Below are 17,607 nucleotides of genomic sequence, written 5' to 3' on the forward strand. Positions count from 1 at the left end.
AATTTTCTAAATTAAATATTTTAGTCATTTTTTGTTAGTTGTTATTTGATGAGTGATGAAAAATTGACATAGGCATTTTTTATTTGCCTAATCACAAATTTAGCGCTCTAATGTTTATCCATTCTATCAATTTGATATTAAATTTTAAAATTCAACAAATTTCTCAATGTTTATAAAATTTGTCATTTTAGTTCTAATTCTAAAATAGTAAATAAATTTAGCCATAACATTTACAAATCTTTTCAATTTAGTTCTAATTCTAAAAGTCTAAAAAATAGGAAAATATAAAAATTGTTTTTGGATAAAAAATTTAAAAATAAATAAATAAAATCTAAAAAGTATAAATAAAAAAATCAAAACATACGTATAAAAATACAAAAGGAAAAAAAGGAAAAATATAACAAATGATTCAAAGAGAAATGAACATGAAATGAATTGATGGACATTAGAGAGAGATGAAGTTGGACATCCCATGAGACATGAAATTGACGAAGTTATCTCCCTTTGTTCAGTTTAGCTCGTATTTTCAATTCTTAAACTAGATTTTCTGGGAATTTGGTCATTTGACCAATGCACTTGGACTACCCAAGTTTGGAAGTTATTGATGACAAGTCCAAGTCAGAAAAGACAAGGTGAAAGAGAAACTTTTCTGGGTTTTTTATTTCATGAAATATTTTACATCGCATTGTTTTCTCTAATCAAAGATTAAGTCTCTGTATATTTTTAAAATAAGAAACAAAAATTCGAAATAATTGTTTGGTAATAGTTTAAAAAATTGTTAATATTTTAGAGGAATTAAATTAAATAATATGATATTAATGTAAATTATGGCACTTAGATAGCTGAATTTAAGTCAACTTGATTTTTTACCATTTTACGAAGGTGACATTAGTTTAAAGTGAACACGATATAACTGGTGTTAAATACTCTTATTGTTGAGCATGTTTTGGAGGCACGTCAAGGAATATTTAAAAATATTTTTAAAAAATATATATTTATATTTTTAGAATTATAATTAAAATGAAAATCCTTGTAAATGTTGAGAACTAATTTTATTGAAATTTTTAGAATTAGTACTAAAATGAGAAATTTTATAAACATTGAGGGTTAAACTTGTTGATTTTTTAAAATTTATGATCAAATTGGTAGAATGTGTAAACAATGAAAGGTTAAATTTGTTATTAGACCAATAAAAAATGCCTATGTCAATTTTCTTCATTTAACAATAAGTAATAGAAAAGTAATTAAAATATTTAATTTCAAAAATTAGTGAATAAATTGATAAAATTAATAGTTAGTTGATAAAAATAGAATTAAAGACATAGTTGGATGACTGTTTTTGTAGTTTACCTTTAATTAATAACTGAATTTAAATTTAAATTTAATTTATTTTTAAAAATATCTTAAGCTGATTATTCTCCATCTGAGTGAAAAATAAAGAGAATAGAGTAAAGATACAGAGAGGAAATGGCTAAGCGAATCCATGCCTTTATGGGAAACAGTATTGACAGCTGCTCATCACAGCCTAAAGAATCAACAACCTTAACCATAATCGTGGAGCCTTTTTGTTTGCGAAAAATATTTTGTGTTTTTTTTTTAAATTAAAATACCTTTCATATTTTAAAATTCTTCAAATAATATTATTTTCAAATTTGAATCCGAATTCTCCTGATAAATTATTACATTCAATACTAAAATAAGAAAAGTATAAAAATTAAAAATACTAAATTAATATGATAAATTATTCATTTGCAAATTAAAATCAATCGCAAAATTAAACTTGAACAAAGCCATTGATTTATATATATTTTAAAGTTATAACTTCTAAAAAGTTAATTTTATAATTTTTTAAAGTTACAATTTATAATTATATTAACAACCTCAATTATATTTGTAATACCCTATTTTGGCCCGGGTAAAAAGACCTAAATAAAACAGTCCAATTACAATAAAGTATGCCCAAACCCCAGACTCGATTTTTGTTAAAGAACAGTGGCCCAATTATATGTGGCCCAAATACCCAAAAGTTACAGAAATCCCTAGGGTTTTTGAGGAAATCATCAGCGCCGCAGCCACGAACCAGATCTTCACGCGTGCGCCTTCACCTGCACGACAAGAAAAGAAACAAAACAATATATGGCAAAGATCGTGAATCAAACAGAGAGAGATTTCTTACATTATTTTTCTTTTATTATTTGCTATAAAGGCACACACAAAAATAAAAATGGGGGATGGAGTGTAAAGAGATACGAAATACAGAGACTAAATAAATAGTGAGGAATAAAATAAAAAACAGAAGGTGAATCACCACTGTTAATTTCTTTTTTTTTTGTTTTATTTGCTTTTCTACAATTTTTTTTTTGTTAACGTTTACGGATTGGTTAAGAAAAGAAACGAAAAGAAAAAGCTTACCTTAGCAGCGCCGTAGAACCCTCGTCGCCCCGTCGCGGTTGGAGGTTGAAGGAGGGTTGGGGCTGAACGGCAACACCCAAGGGTTAGAGAAACCCTAAGGGCACGTTTGGTTCGCTGTAATGGAATAGAGGCGTAATGAAATAGAGGCGTAATAGTAATTCAATTGTTTGGTTGAATGGAATGGAATAGAGGCGTAATAGTATTATTGTGTTTGGTTGAATGGAATGATGTTGTAATAGCATAAGGAAAAAAACTAAAATGACTAGAATACACTTAGCGTAATTTTTTAGGTGGATGATTATTGTTATTGTTATTAAATTTTAATAAGATTATTAATATAAATAATAAATAATTTAATCATATTTTAACATAATTATTATTAAATATAATTTAATAAAATATATAATTTAATAAAATTCTTAATATTAAATATTCTTATATGAATTTACTAAAATAATAATATATAATACTATAAAATATAATTTAAAATAATTATTATTAAATATAATTTAATAAAATATATAATTTAATAAAATTCTTAATATTAAATATTCTTATATGAATTTACTAAAATCATAATATATAATACTATAAAATATAATCTAAAATAATTATTATTAAATATAATTTAATAAAATATATAATTTAATAAAATTCTTAATATTAAATATTCTTATATGAATTTACTAAAATCATAATATATAATACTATAAAAATAATATATAATCTACTTTATTATTTTTAAAGCGCAATACATATTTAATGTGCTAAAATATCATTAGTGAAACAAATAATTTAATTATTTTAATTAAATATATAATTTAATTAGTTTTATGCATTTAATTATTTTTATTTTAACAAATGCATTATTTAATAAATTGGAATATCAAAAATAAAAAATATCCAAACTTTACTTGAATTACAAAAATAAACAAATGCATTATTTAGTAAATTGAAAAACAAATGCATAAAACTAATCCATAACAATAAAATTAAAACTTGAATAATAATTGAAAAATAATAGTTAAAATTAAAAATAATAAAAATAAATTGTTTCCAAAATTAGCTTCTGCAAGCGTTTGAGCCATCTCTTTCCAAGTTTGTTCAAGAAGATGGCTGGATAACCAAGTAATCCCATATATTTGAACATCACCTGAAGCTATAGAACTCACTTTGCCTCGAGCGGCTATTAACATCTCACTGAACACATCCCACATGGTCAGATCCTTACTTTCTCCAATAAACTGATTTGATCGTACACCATCATCAGGAAAGTATCCTCCATTCAAACATGGGCCTCTATCCCATTCTTCATGTTTATTTTCAGACACAGGAGGGACAGACATAGGTACCCAAACTCCAGTTTCTTCAGAACATGGGGTATCATAGTAAAAAAGCTTCTCATTTTTTCTGATTTCCATCGCTCGAAAGAATTTCCATACTATTGCATCCACAACTCTAGGATGTACTTCACTTTCAGACCTTTTAAGCTGCTTTCCATCTTGCATAACATCAGTATCTGTAAGAGTCCATTTTTCTTTACTTTCCTCCATTTTTTCCAGATCCTAACACCATCATTAAAAAAAACACTATTGTTTTTCCTTAAACCAATAAACAACAATAACAAAATCAAAATCAAAATCAAAATCAAAATAGCTATCATTCACCAAGATTAACAAGTTATTCCACAAACTAAAAGAACAAAGATAAGCATATTATGCGAGCAAAAAGAAAAAAAAAAGAAGCAAAATATGCTATAGCCTATAGGTACATTTCGACATAAAACTTGCTGCCATACTAAAATCCATATCAAATTAAATAACCTACAATTTAAACAATGACTTTGCTCTAATACTGGGAAATCACATCAATGCATATCAAGATACACACTAAACATACAAGAAGAAAGACATCTGATATTGAAATACCATCAATATGCAAAGATGATCTCTTTATAATAAAGTCTCTATAGCTATTCATACAAGAATATGTATAACAGCTTTGACTAACAGCTACTATTAACTCCTTAGCAGACTATAATGGATAGCAAATAGTTACAATTGAACCAATTGTATAACAGCTTCGACTAACAGCTACTCTTGACTAACAGCTACTGACTATCCTTAACAATGCAGCAATGCTAAAACAGTGCAATCAATCTCAGGCATCCAATAAAAACCTTCAAATTTTGTCATACAAAGAAATACTAAGAACAACTCTCTACTTGGAGAAGCCAAATAAAAATTAATCCAAAACAAAAAGAAAACTAAAACTAACAGATGCTCCATTTTCAAAGAAAAAAAGAATAAACAATAGAAAATTGTATTCCATCTTAGTTAAGGTTATTCATTCAACCATCTGGGCTAAACCCAATTAGAAAAAGCAGAGAAACAACATTTACAAACTTTCCAGTTCCTTTTCCTTGGTTTTCAATGCAACCAAACAGATATTTAACATGAGAAAGAAAAAAATAATAAGAATTACCTGGGAAGATAAGAATTGAAACTGGTTGTCTTCTGGTTCAATTTTAGGGTATTTTATCAGCCCCTCCATTGATTCCTTTCAGATTTTTTTTTCAAATAAAAAGAAGATTTTATACGACCAAATAGAGAAAAAGAACGAACGGGAGAAACTTCACCAGAAAGAAGCCCCCGAAGTCAATTAAATTCACAAGAAATAGCATACACGTCGGCGCAGGTAAAAAAAGGCAAAACTCATGAGAGACGCAGTGGACATTCCCGCCGGCCATATGCCGAAGCATCATCGCCAAAATTTAACAGCGAAATCGCCTTAAAAAAACTCAGATATGAACCAGAGAAAAGGAAACCATAGGATTTAGCAATTTTAAATACAAGAAAGGAAAAGATGTGCCACAGAGGAAACCCTAGCAATCTGAACCGTGTGGATACGCAATGAAAAAAGAAACTAGCAAAAGAGAAATCAGCCGCGGATAAAATGAAGAAGCTCTTGCCTGAAATAGTGAATCGGGAGCGGGTGGAGCCTTGTGGGGTGACTTTGCTGGCAACTTCTGCTTGCTCTTGTTTTTGGGGCTTTTGGGTTGGGAGGGTAAAAAATGGAAAGGAATAGCCAATCGGTGGTCTGGAAAGGGAATAGAAATCCCCCAGAAATCAGCCAATTTTTGGCATAGACCCGTAATGGAATAAGCCCGTAATAGGCATTCCATTGAACCAAACGGGTGATTAGGTGGGCTCACGGAATAACCAAACATGTTGTAAAAGAAGCAGTTTCTGCTTCAGGGGAAAAACAAAACATTTCCCTAAATTTTTCTTTTTTTAAAACTTAAAACAGGTAAAACGACGCCGTTTAAGAGGCCAGATCCGCGCGTCAACCCGACCCGCAAGCAGGGTCCGCGCGTTCTGGCCTAAATGGTATATTTCGCAGTTAGGCCCTCCCTTTTGCGATGCGTTTTAATCAAGTCCGATAGCTTTTTTTTTAATTTGGCCCAAATATTTTACCCGTGTGACGTTTTAATCCAATGCTGCGCAGCGTTTAGGAAGGGCGGGATTAATTTCCCTTTTGGCCCTTCAGATTATGCGCATTTTGCAAATATGTCTTTTTGTTTTAATTTGCTTTCGTTTTTTCAATTTTGTTTTGATTTCAACTTAATCCTTTGCATTTGTTTTACTAATTAAGTTTAATATTAGTTTTATTATTATTATTATTATTATTATTGTAATTATTATTTCTATGTACATACATACATTTTTTTTATTTTTAAAATATATGTGCATATATGTTTTAAACTTTTGTAGAAGATATACATGTACATATTTTATTTATTTATTTTATTATTACTTTATCTTCACAATTCTTATATTTTATAATACATATACATTTTCCTTATTTTATAATCCATGCACATATACATATATATTTTTTTGTAATATATATACATATTTTTTGGAAATTATTAAGTTTTTTTTGTTTATATATTTCATTCCTTTTTATATGTATACTTATATATGTGTTTTAATATATGCATACACATATTTTCAAATTTACTTATATATTGTAAATACATATACATGTATAATTTAAATTAAAGCATGTGTTTCATGTTGTATATTAGCATTTTATCATACTTTCAAAGAAAATATATTTGGTGTCATCAAAGCATTAAAATCATTTTTGTTCGAAGGTTTTTTAAGATAATGCAATACTCGTATTTAGGATCTTTGAAAGGATTGAGCCCTAACGTATTGGGTTCCAAATTTCTTCGTTGAATCTAATTATCGCGAATGCTCTTTAATCAAACCAAATAAAAGCTTGTTATCGGGAATTCAACACGTCGAGTCCTAACGTATTAGATGTGACGCGTTGATTTCTCGAGATGAAGATTTTTTTAAAAAATAATAAAGGAAATATTAAGTGTTTAGAATTTTGAAAAATTGTGCCCTAATGTATTGGGCCGCGATTTCTTTATAAATCTTAAACAAATGAATATTCTTTTAAATTTTAATACACGGGTATTTTTGGACAAACTCATTTTTGAAGAAGTAGAATATCGTGCCCTAACGTATTGGGTGTGACATTTTCTTTTTTCGAAATGAGAAGAGTCTTAAAAAGTAACGCATTTTTTTTAAGTTTTTACTAAGAATCATATTTTTAACTCTCGACATTAATACACTAATTAATTAACTAGGTACCAATTTTTGGGCGTTACGAGGGTGCTAACCCTTCCTCGTACGTAACTGACTCCCGGATCCATTTTTCTAAAACTCGTAGACCAAAGCCGTTTTTTAGGTGATCCAATCACACCTCAATAAAAGATTGGTGGCGACTCTAAATTTTTCCAATTTTTATCAACAACTAATTTTTGTTTGTTTTTTTCAAAATAAAAATGGTTTCGACAATATTCTTTCAAAAAAAAAAGAAAAAGATTTTGTGTTAAATTTCTTCTTTTACAAATTACATAAATGTAGACCTAACTCTTCTTTAATCTTTAAATAAAAAGATATGGTGCTTTAAAACGTATGAGTCCACTTTCTCTTATAATAATAATAATAATAATAATAATAATGATAATACCATCTAAATTAAAATACAAACTTAATAAATAAAATTAGATGTAAGTGAGTTTTTGTTGAGTGCACAAACCTTTTCTTATTCCAGGGTCCATAAGAATTTATTTCACTACAAGGATAGAATCTATATGATTTTGTGATCACAGTGAAAGTGATATATTCCATCTGGAAAATCCCAATTCATTAGCCAAAATCTTCCAACTTATACAATATACATTCACATGCCAACCAGCATGAAAATCAACTAATTTTTTTTAATGACAAAAACCAATAAAATCCAAAACTTTGTAAATATATAATAATTTGGAGACGATATCCAAATATATGTTTAATAAATATATTTACATCGACATAATTTACACTATGTATATGTTTACTTGATTAATAAGAAAATTTTCAAAAACGATAAAAGAGAGGCATATTGACCATGACCATGAAAGCCAATAAATGAGAGTGAGAAAATGGGTTCATCAAGAGGAGCTGGAAACCAGGGGAGGAGATACGTGGTACAGGTTAAAAGGGATCAACTTGAGAAAAACGCATTGCCATTCCTTCAATGGGTGTTTGTTTGTGTTGATATTGATGGGTCATTTATAAACCTCTTTATGAGTAAAGTTGGGTGGAATCATGAATTTTTTGGGGAGTCAAGATTTATTTCTCCAATCACACGACTTTGGGAATATTTGCATCTTACTACTAATAGCATAAGGAAGCCTTGTCTCAATGCCGGTAATTTTAAGTGTCTTCTTAGCGTTAAAGAAAAGCAAGGAGACTGATCTTCTACTAATCCTTTCATGATTTCTTATTTGAACATAATTTTCATGACAGAGGGGCTGAAGTTCACCTGGAACACAGGAAATCTTTTTGAGAGATTGGATTAGGCTTTTTGTACTTGTAGTCGAGTTTCGAGATTTTCCAGGGCAGTAGTAAACATATCCATAAACTTAAACAAGATGAGTGTCCTCTGCTTATTAAGTTACACCGGAAAGTGGGGACAGAACCGGTAGGACATTTTAGATTCTTCGCTGAATGGTTATCCCATAAGTTACTTATAAGTCTTGTTAAAGTAATATTGATGATACTCTTACGACATTTACTGATTAAGTATGAAGCTAAGAGGTTTTTGGCAACTTGAATGTGCGAAAGAGAAGGGTTATGGCGCGATTAAAAGGGATTCAACTGGCCCTTGAACAACTAATAGTCATAATCTTTTAGAGTTAGAGCTATCCTTGAGGTCGGAATTAGAGGAAATTCTTAATTAAAAAGAACTGCCATGTAAATTGAAGCCGGGATACACTTGGATAATGGCAACAAGAACATCTAGTATTTTCATAGCCGCCCAGGGGCAAAATGTAGACAAAATCGTATTGAGGCTCTGAAGTCTACAAATGGAGAATGGTGTTTTGATGTGAAATCCTTATAGGTGGGTGATGCGTCATAAATTAACATGGTATATTAGACCATTTTCAGAGCTTGTTTTCGGGTTATATTTAGATTTATTTTGTGTGTTTTTGTATAAATAGTAGGAGTTATAATAAATATAATTTTTAAGTATTTTTACATATATTTTGAGCATTGACATTGTGTTCCTCTAAATGTGAGCTTACTTGTATGAAAATGCCATTATAGGTCTTTATGGATGATGGCAAGATTAGGCACTCAAATGGTGTGGAGAACTATGCAAGAACAATTGTTGTCGTGATGATGAATTGCCACGGTCTCAATGACACCTCCACTGTTTGGAATGAAACCTTGAAGACAAAGACTCCATTATCACGACCACAAGCCATTGTCACGACAATGAATTTTCACAATAATGACAACACTATAAAAAAAAATCTCATATTTTAAAATGGTTTTAAGGGGCATTTTGGTGTCATTTTAGGTCCTTCGACATTATAAAAGAGATTTTTAGTAAGGGTGTGTAATAGTATTTTGGTTTTGTAACAACCCGATTTTAGGCGGTGTCAATCTCATTTCCGCAAAACGAGTTCGTAAGAATAAAATAGGAATATGTACGAAGTTGGTATGAAAATATATTGAAGATAGAATAAGTAATTCAGCTAAGAAAATTATTAATTAAAGCTCAGGAACTAAATTATAAAAATCTCAACTTACACACATGTTCCCATTTACTCAGTATGGTCTTGTATGTATTTAGGAACTCCCTATTAGAACCTCTGTTAGAATCATTATCTGTCTCAACCTCAGAACCAGACATCACACTCAACGTGAAAGAAACAATGTTGTTCACTTGTTCCTCATTGGATTCAGAATTTCTTGAAGTGTCTTCATCACTCAATGATGCACATAACACCTTCTTTTTCTTCTTAAGAGTGTTAGCACACTTTTTCTGGATATGTCCATAGCCAAGACACTCAAGACAATGGATGCGCTTCTTCTTTTCTTTTTCATTATCCTCTTTGACAGCAACACTTTTTATCTTGTTCTTAAGAGTGCTCTTTGGTGTCTCAAACTTCTTGATCTCCTAGTTTGCTTTTTAAAAGCTTTGTTGAAGTTATGTGTAAGCAGAGTAATTTGCTCTTGAAGTTCTTCTATAGCAGAGGGATTGGGAATTGGCACTTCATCAGCAACTTGGATTGCAATGCTCCTTTCTCCCTTAGACTTAACCTTCTTGGACTTATCCAGATTTAGCTTGAAAGTTTGTAGAGATCCTATCAACTCATCAATCTTCAAACTCTCAGATCTTTGGCCTCTTCAATAATAGTCACTTTGATATAGAATCTTTCAAAAAGTGGCCTTAAGAACTTCCTTACCAATTTAGAGTTCGAATACTTTTCTCCAAAAGCAAAAGCTTGATTTGACAGGTCATACAACTTGGCATGGAACTCTCTAATTTTCTCAGAATCTTACATTCTCAAGGTCTCAAATGGTGGTTAGCATTTGCAGCTTGGATTGCTTGACTGTATTAGTTCTCTCATGAGAAGTTTGAAGTATTTCTCATGCTCCCTTTGCAACTGTGCACTTTAAAATACACTTGAACTCTTGCATATCAATGCCATAAAAAATGACATACAAGGCTTTAGAGTTTGCATTTGCAACTCTCTCTTTTTCAGTAGTCCATTGTACTTCAGGCTTAGGAACCTTTCCAACTTCAATATCAATAGTAGGAGCTTGCAAGCCAATGAGAACAGATCACCATGCCTTCTCATTAATAGTTTAATGTAGCCTTTCATTCTAGTCTTCCAGTAGAGATAATTTCCATTCTTTAACATAGAGGGACAAGTAATCGATGAACCTTCCATTGTCATCAAAAAGCACCATCAAGATTCACCACTAGATATGTTAATTGTCTACTCTAATACCAATTATAGCTACTTGAAGTTACCTATTTGTTCAAAAAGAAAATTTCAAGGGAAGTGCTAGACTGCAGTGGCCACTACGGCTTGGCATTGCGAATAACAATGCAAGCAAAACAATAATAACATAGAGGTTTGGTTTCCTTACGTCTGCGGAGCCTAGCTCAGTGACTAATTCAACTATCTTTGAACACGAATACAACAACTGATTCACACTCTATCACTCCCCAAGTATAGAGATCTCACCTTTGTACCTAAATATTAGAACACTCACCTCCAAATCCTCCCCCAAAGAGCTTGGACAGTAGATACTCAATAATGTTTACAATGCAATTTTCGTTCTTTCACAAAGCAATTCCTCAATGAATAGATTAGAATGCACTCAATAAGCTCTCATTACATAACCTAGACAAGCCTCAACACATATCAATTTTTGCTTGTTAACATAGAATCTAGGTGAATACAAAGTAACTCCGTGAAAATAATTATTACATCAATAACAATAAAAAATAAAATCACTTGAAGGTATGCTCTCCAAAATCAACAGCACTATCTCGATTAGATCTTCACATTCTAAGGACTTAATTAATTCACATGAATCTAATCCAATCTTCAAACTCCAAGGATTGGTTTATATAGTTGGACCAAAGTATCTTAAAAACAATAGCCCACAACTAGATCCTAAGATTTTCTTCATTAAATTGTCAAACCAAATAAGACAAATTTTTAACCACCTTAGTGGTAGTTAACAGTTGACAAAGCCGAATGCGACTAGACAAGTCTCAACTCATTTTTTCTCAACAAAATACCTACAGATGACATTCTCTTAAATTATAGAAAAAAAACATACGAGCATATAGCGAGTGTACAACTATAACAAAAGGTCTACATGATGTATACAATTTATGGTAATATAGTAACTATATAACATGGAAAATGTAAATCTAATATACAATATTTACAAAAGCATGACAAACTGTATACAGATTTGTAGTTCAAAAAAAATGAAGAGGGAATTTAGTCCCACCACTGAGATAGCTTCAAAAGTGTTTTTTACCCCAAAAACAATGCTAAACAGACAATTTTTGAGTCAAAAGTGATTTTGAAAAGTGTTTTTCAACCCAAAAGTAAAATGAGTTTTTTTTAGCTTTTGCTTTTGACAAAAGTGCTTTTAGGAATAAATGACAGTTTTAACACTTATAATGTATTTTATATAATATTTATATGGTATATGTAATTATTTTCTTATTAAAATTTATTTTAAATATATAATATTATATATTTAAATTTTTATTGGTCATATTTTATTATTTAAAATATAGTTTATATATTCATAATAAATTTTATCAATAATTAATATTAATTGCTTAAAAATATTTAAAACTTATATTTCATATATTAAAATATTAACAACAAATTATAAAAATAATTTTTATATTCTTACTAAGATATCATAATATTAACTAATTTGAACATTATTTAAATGCATATTTATTATTTTATTACACAATGTCTAAAATGAACATTTTATTTATCAAAAGTACTTTTGACATCAATACTAAATACTTAAATCTTAAACTAAACTTTTGAAAAGTATTTCTCAAAATCATTTTTTACAATACTTTTAAAAACACTTCTTAAAAGAAATGCTAAACTAACCCTTATTGTCTTACGAACTTGTTGCAACTCGAAAGAGAATAAATTGTTAACTTCACTTAGGTTTGTTAGACTTTGCTCTTAAAGGAATCACTCATATGTAGCAATTAAGTCACAACAAACAAGTACAAAGACAATACCGTCAAGATCCTCAAATTTAAACACGAAAAAATAAAACAAAATTTAATAAAAAAAAATAGAAGGTCATACATACACCTCTATTCAACTTTGCCAAAAAAACCAAACCAAGGCCCAAAATTCAAAAAAGAGAACAAAACCCATTATCTATTCTCATCGGCCTCCAATTTTTCAAGAATAAAACTTTGCCAAAAAAATAAGCATCTTTAGAAATATTAGTTTAAACCAGGTATATGTATTTGTTGTCCCTAACAACAACACATAAGCCAAACAAAAGATAAAATTTGTTCCTGATTTTTTTTATTTGTATTTTAGTTTTCTAACCGTATGTACGTGTCTAATCTACAACATCACCTCATCTAAGCTTCACCTCTATTGGATCCATCAACCCAAAGCCATCACTTCTACCCAAAATGAGCAACCTGAGACCCTTACGACCCGCCAGAGATATTTGTATGCCTTTTATAGAGTGAACAAATGAAGAGAGAGAACTAATAGAACCAATCAATGAGATTCGAATCCTTATGCTTTAAAGATATCAAAAGTTTGGGTAAATTAATTTTTATCTACTAAAATATCAAATGTATTAATCTTGAAATATCGTAGGTGTCAATTGAATTGCTTTCACAATTTATAGAAATTAGGCTTGTTATACCCCTCCACAAATGGGACATGTGGCAGATGGAAAGGTCATTCGAGGTACATACCTTACTTGCCAAATCGGAATGTCATCGGGAGGAGGTGCGTCCTAACCACCTGGACAAGCAAAGGGTAACTATTTGTTCTTCTAGGCATCCGACTTTCCATTAAGAATGTGATTTTTTTGGTCGCCAAACCCTATGTAAGTTTAACTGCTCTATACCACCGAATCACAATGAATGACAACATCTGTCTCGTCACACACATTCTCATCCCATCGAAGACATCTATTCCATGCATTCTGAAATGATGACTTGATGGTAAGTCTAACACATTAACACTGTTTTACATGGGGCCCTCCCTATAAATACCCTAAAGACGACGATGAAGAATGGATCTACTCTCAAGTATGCTAGACCATACCCTGCCAATTTACCCTCAACACATAACCTTCAAACTCTCTCCATCTCCACTCTTGATAATATTAGACTCCATCTTCCTCTCTATTCTTCCCGTATTCTATCATAGTATCAACAAGGTCTGGGTAAATCACATGAATTTTGAAGTCGAAAACTGGACTATCTACTTTTAGAGGCCCATCTCCACCTTTATCAATCACAACTCTACCAAGTAGACAAACCAAAAAAAATTCACATCGTAAGAGTATTTTATTAATCAATTTAGCTATTTTTGAATTAAAAAATTACAGTTTTAAAGTGCGTACATGTAAAATTTTATTTTTGAATTAAAAAAGAGGTTATTATCATATTATTATAAGTTTTTATTTTAAGTGATTAGCTGTCAATGAATACAAGTAATTCTATTTTTGTTAGCCATGTATAAATTTATATACTACCCAATGTATCTAAGATATAACTTCTAATTATTATTGCAACTTACAAAATGTTTTATTATCCTTTTACTAATTACTACGGTTAAGTTTCATTTTACGATTTAAATTATTATTTACAATTGAGATTGTTAGGATTAGGATTAATATTTAATTATCAAAACTAAAATCCAATATTTTATTAATGAATCACATAATAAAAGAAAAGGCTCTCTCTCTCTCTCTCTTTTTAATTTTCATAAAAATAATAATAAAAAGAAAAAAATTGTAGTATGAATTGAGAACCAGTGAAGGTGGGAAGTCCAAGGTTTTACAGTTTTAGTAGAAATAGTCAGGACGATAATGATAAAGTAAATGAAAGAAGGAAATCAAAGATTAGTCAAACCATATACTTTATATTGGGATAAATTCTACTAAACCCATTAACCATCTTAAAATCAAGTGGATCTTCTTTTTCACACTTCACTTAGCCGCCATCCCCACCTTGTCTCTTTATCATCATTTTAATATTCTTTTTTTGTGCGTTAACTGCCATTGATGTGCTTCGTCCTGTTTTAATTGGGTTCCCTAATCAAGCTACACTTTGAGTCCACTAATGGGTCAATAAAAACATTAAAACTACAAATATATATATATATATATATATATATATATATATATATGCCTCTTAAAATTATACATAAATTTTAATTTAATGTGTAATTTTATACATGATTTTGATGTGCTACATTCATGTATGTACTTTTTATTCAATTATATTTATTTATCTTTGGTTTTGTTGAGTATGACTCCTATTTTCAGTCAAATTTGAAAAAATCTTTTAGTTAAACTCTGTTTATTTATTCAGTCAAACACTGATTAGTTTAGATTATTTTATCATTATTTGACATATGAATTTAGCCTATAAATAGGCTCTTGTACAACCTTAGAAAATACACCCATTAGATTAGAACTCATAACACATTCAGAGAATTTTGTGTTTACGTTTTGAGGGTTCTTTGTTTTTTGGGTTTTCAAGGTTTAGTTTTATTTGCATCTTTTGTACTCTTCATTCTTTTGCCATTATAGTAAAATTATCTTTGCCCGTGGTTTTTTATCCTCTTTGGAGGGGCTTTTCCACATTAAATTTGTGTGTTCATCTTCTCAATTTCTTTCGCTATTTTTTGTTACTTGTTGCTTAATCGGGTCGATCCCTGACAAGTGATATCAGAGCTAGTTCAATTTTCATAGATCAACCCATTCAGATATGGCAACAACAAGATTTGAAATTGAGAAGTTCGATGGTGAGACAAATTTCAATCTGTGGCAAGTTCGGATGATGGCAATTCTAGTTCAATCCGGTTTGAAAAAGGTTGTTACTGGGAAAAAGCCTGAGAATCTAAATAAAACAGAATAGGAAGAGCTTGATGAAAACGCCTTGTCTGTAATCCAGTTGTGCCTCGCGAATACGGTATTGTAGGAGGTATTGATGGAGAAGATCTCATCCGCATTGTGGAAAAAGTTAGAAACTCTTTATGCGACTAAGTCTTTGGCTAACCGTTTAGTGTTGAAACAACGTCTATTTACATTTCGCATGAACGAAGGTGAGCTTCTTAGAGATCACATCAGTCAATTCATTACTCTTTTAAATGATTTAAAGAACGTTGAGGTTCATATTGATGATGAAGATCAAGCTATGCTATTATTGTGCTATTTACCCCGTTCATACAAGTCTTTCAGGGAGACCCTGATTTATGGAAGAGACAAAATCTAGTTCAAAGATGTGAAGGGCCATTTGTTGAGTAGAGAAACTCGAAAATGAGCTTCATTTGGATAGCAAGGCAGATAGGCAAGCTTCCATTTTGGTAGCATCAAAGAAACGAGACAAAATGTGTCGCTATTGTAAAAAGTTAGGTCACGTCAAAGCAGATTGTTATAAACTGCGAAATAAAAGAGCTGCTGAGAGTAACGAGGAAGATGTAGCTGATGCTAATTTGGCCGATGAAAGCGGTGATGATTTCTTGTTAGTGTCAACGAGTGATAACTCCAAGCTCACGTCCGAGTGGATCCTAGATTTGGGATGTTCTTTCCACATGTGTCCCAATAGAGAATGGTTCTCTACATACAGTTCGGTTGAAGGTGGAGTTGTGTGCATGGGAAACGATTCATCTAGTAAGGTAATTGGTATTGGTACTGTTAAAATTAGGATACACGATGGGACGATTAGGACACTTTCAGATGTCAGGTATGTACCTGATTTACGAAAGAATCTCATCTCCTTGAGTATTTTAGACTTGAAAAGATGCAGAATCAACATCAAGTCAAGCGGCATTAAAGTATCTTGTGGAGCTCTCGTTTTGTTAAAAGGTAAAAGAACTGGCGGTTTTATATTCGGAAGGTTCTCTGGTGGTGGGGTGAAATCGGATGTCCCTAATCCGTTACAGAGTCGAAGTCAACTCGTTTGGAGCGGAGGCAACTTGGTCATAGGAGGGAAAAATGTATGACCATTTCGTTGAAGAGAGGTTCTCTTTTGGATGCAGGTTTTGAAAAGTTAGGGCACTGTGTTCGTGAAAATCAGACCCGGGTTAGTTTTGATTTGGCAGTGTACAAGTCGAATGCTAGAAGTCTTCCAGTTTCTAAGCACATATTCGACTCAGTTAATTCCCTGCATAGTTCAAGATAGGCTCGTGGCGGGCTTTGGCAAAGATGGCGTTGTAGAAATATGAGTCAAGGTGGAGATTTGTTAAGTATAACTCCTATTTTCAGTCAAATTTGAAAAATAATCTTTCAGTTAAACTCTGTTTATTTATTTCAGTCAAACACTGATTAGTTTAGATTATTTTATTATTATTTGACATATGAATTTAGCCTATAAATAGGCTCTTGTACAACCTTAGAAAATACATCCATTAGATTAGAACTCATAACACATTCAGAGAATTTTGTGTTTACGTTTTGAGGGTTCTTTATTTTTCGGGTTTTCGGGGTTTAGTTTTATCTCCATCTTTTGTACTCTTCATTCTTTTGCCATTATAGTAAAATTATCTTTGCCCGTGGTTTTTTATCCTCTTTGGAGGGGTTTTTCCACGTTAAATTTGTGTGTTCATCTTCTAAATTTCTTCCGCTATTTTTTATTACTTGTTGCTTAATCGGGTCGATCCCTAACAGGTTTTAATTTTGTTAAGGGGCCAACTCCTTCGGGAGAAGTTGGAAGCACTTTGTTAGTCCTACAAAACTCAAAAGAAAGGTATCAATCAAGTGATACCATGGTTGTAGGTAAGGCCCTAACTCGGTGCTTCAAGTCCCCACGCGCCCTGATAAGCTCCATAATTATTCATATACCCTATAATGATGTTAATAAAAAGATCAACATTCACACCTTAGTTTTCTTGACCTTCATAACAAGATACAAAGAATCAAACCCCCTTAATATTCAAGATACATGACTCTAAATGACAAGTCTATTTAATAAAAGAAATATTTGGATTAAACATTATAAACAAACCAATATAATATATATGTTATAGACTCATTAATCACTTTGTAAGAACAATAATATATATAATTT

At 30.9% G+C, this 17,607-nt stretch overlaps 1 protein-coding gene across 2 annotated transcripts; it reads right to left on the bottom strand.

Moving 5' to 3' along the window:
• Positions 1–3,305: 3,305 nt before the first annotated feature.
• On the bottom strand, positions 3,306–5,664 carry LOC105763501 (uncharacterized). 2 transcript variants are annotated; one of them, XM_012581739.2, is made up of 2 exons: positions 5,384–5,664; positions 3,306–3,977 (listed from the first exon to the last, which is right to left on the bottom strand). In XM_012581739.2, the coding sequence occupies exons 1-2, from the start codon at positions 5,639–5,641 to the stop codon at positions 3,405–3,407; spliced, it is 831 nt and encodes a 276-aa protein (XP_012437193.1). In that variant the 5' UTR covers positions 5,642–5,664; the 3' UTR covers positions 3,306–3,404. The 2 variants fall into 2 exon arrangements, with proteins under 2 accessions (XP_012437193.1, XP_012437194.1); XM_012581740.2 differs by having other exon boundaries at positions 4,897–5,664.
• Between the last annotated feature and the right edge of the window lie 11,943 nt (positions 5,665–17,607).

This window comes from Gossypium raimondii, chromosome 12, assembly GCF_025698545.1.
Source record: "Gossypium raimondii isolate GPD5lz chromosome 12, ASM2569854v1, whole genome shotgun sequence".
Classification (NCBI taxonomy): Eukaryota; Viridiplantae; Streptophyta; class Magnoliopsida; order Malvales; family Malvaceae; genus Gossypium; species Gossypium raimondii.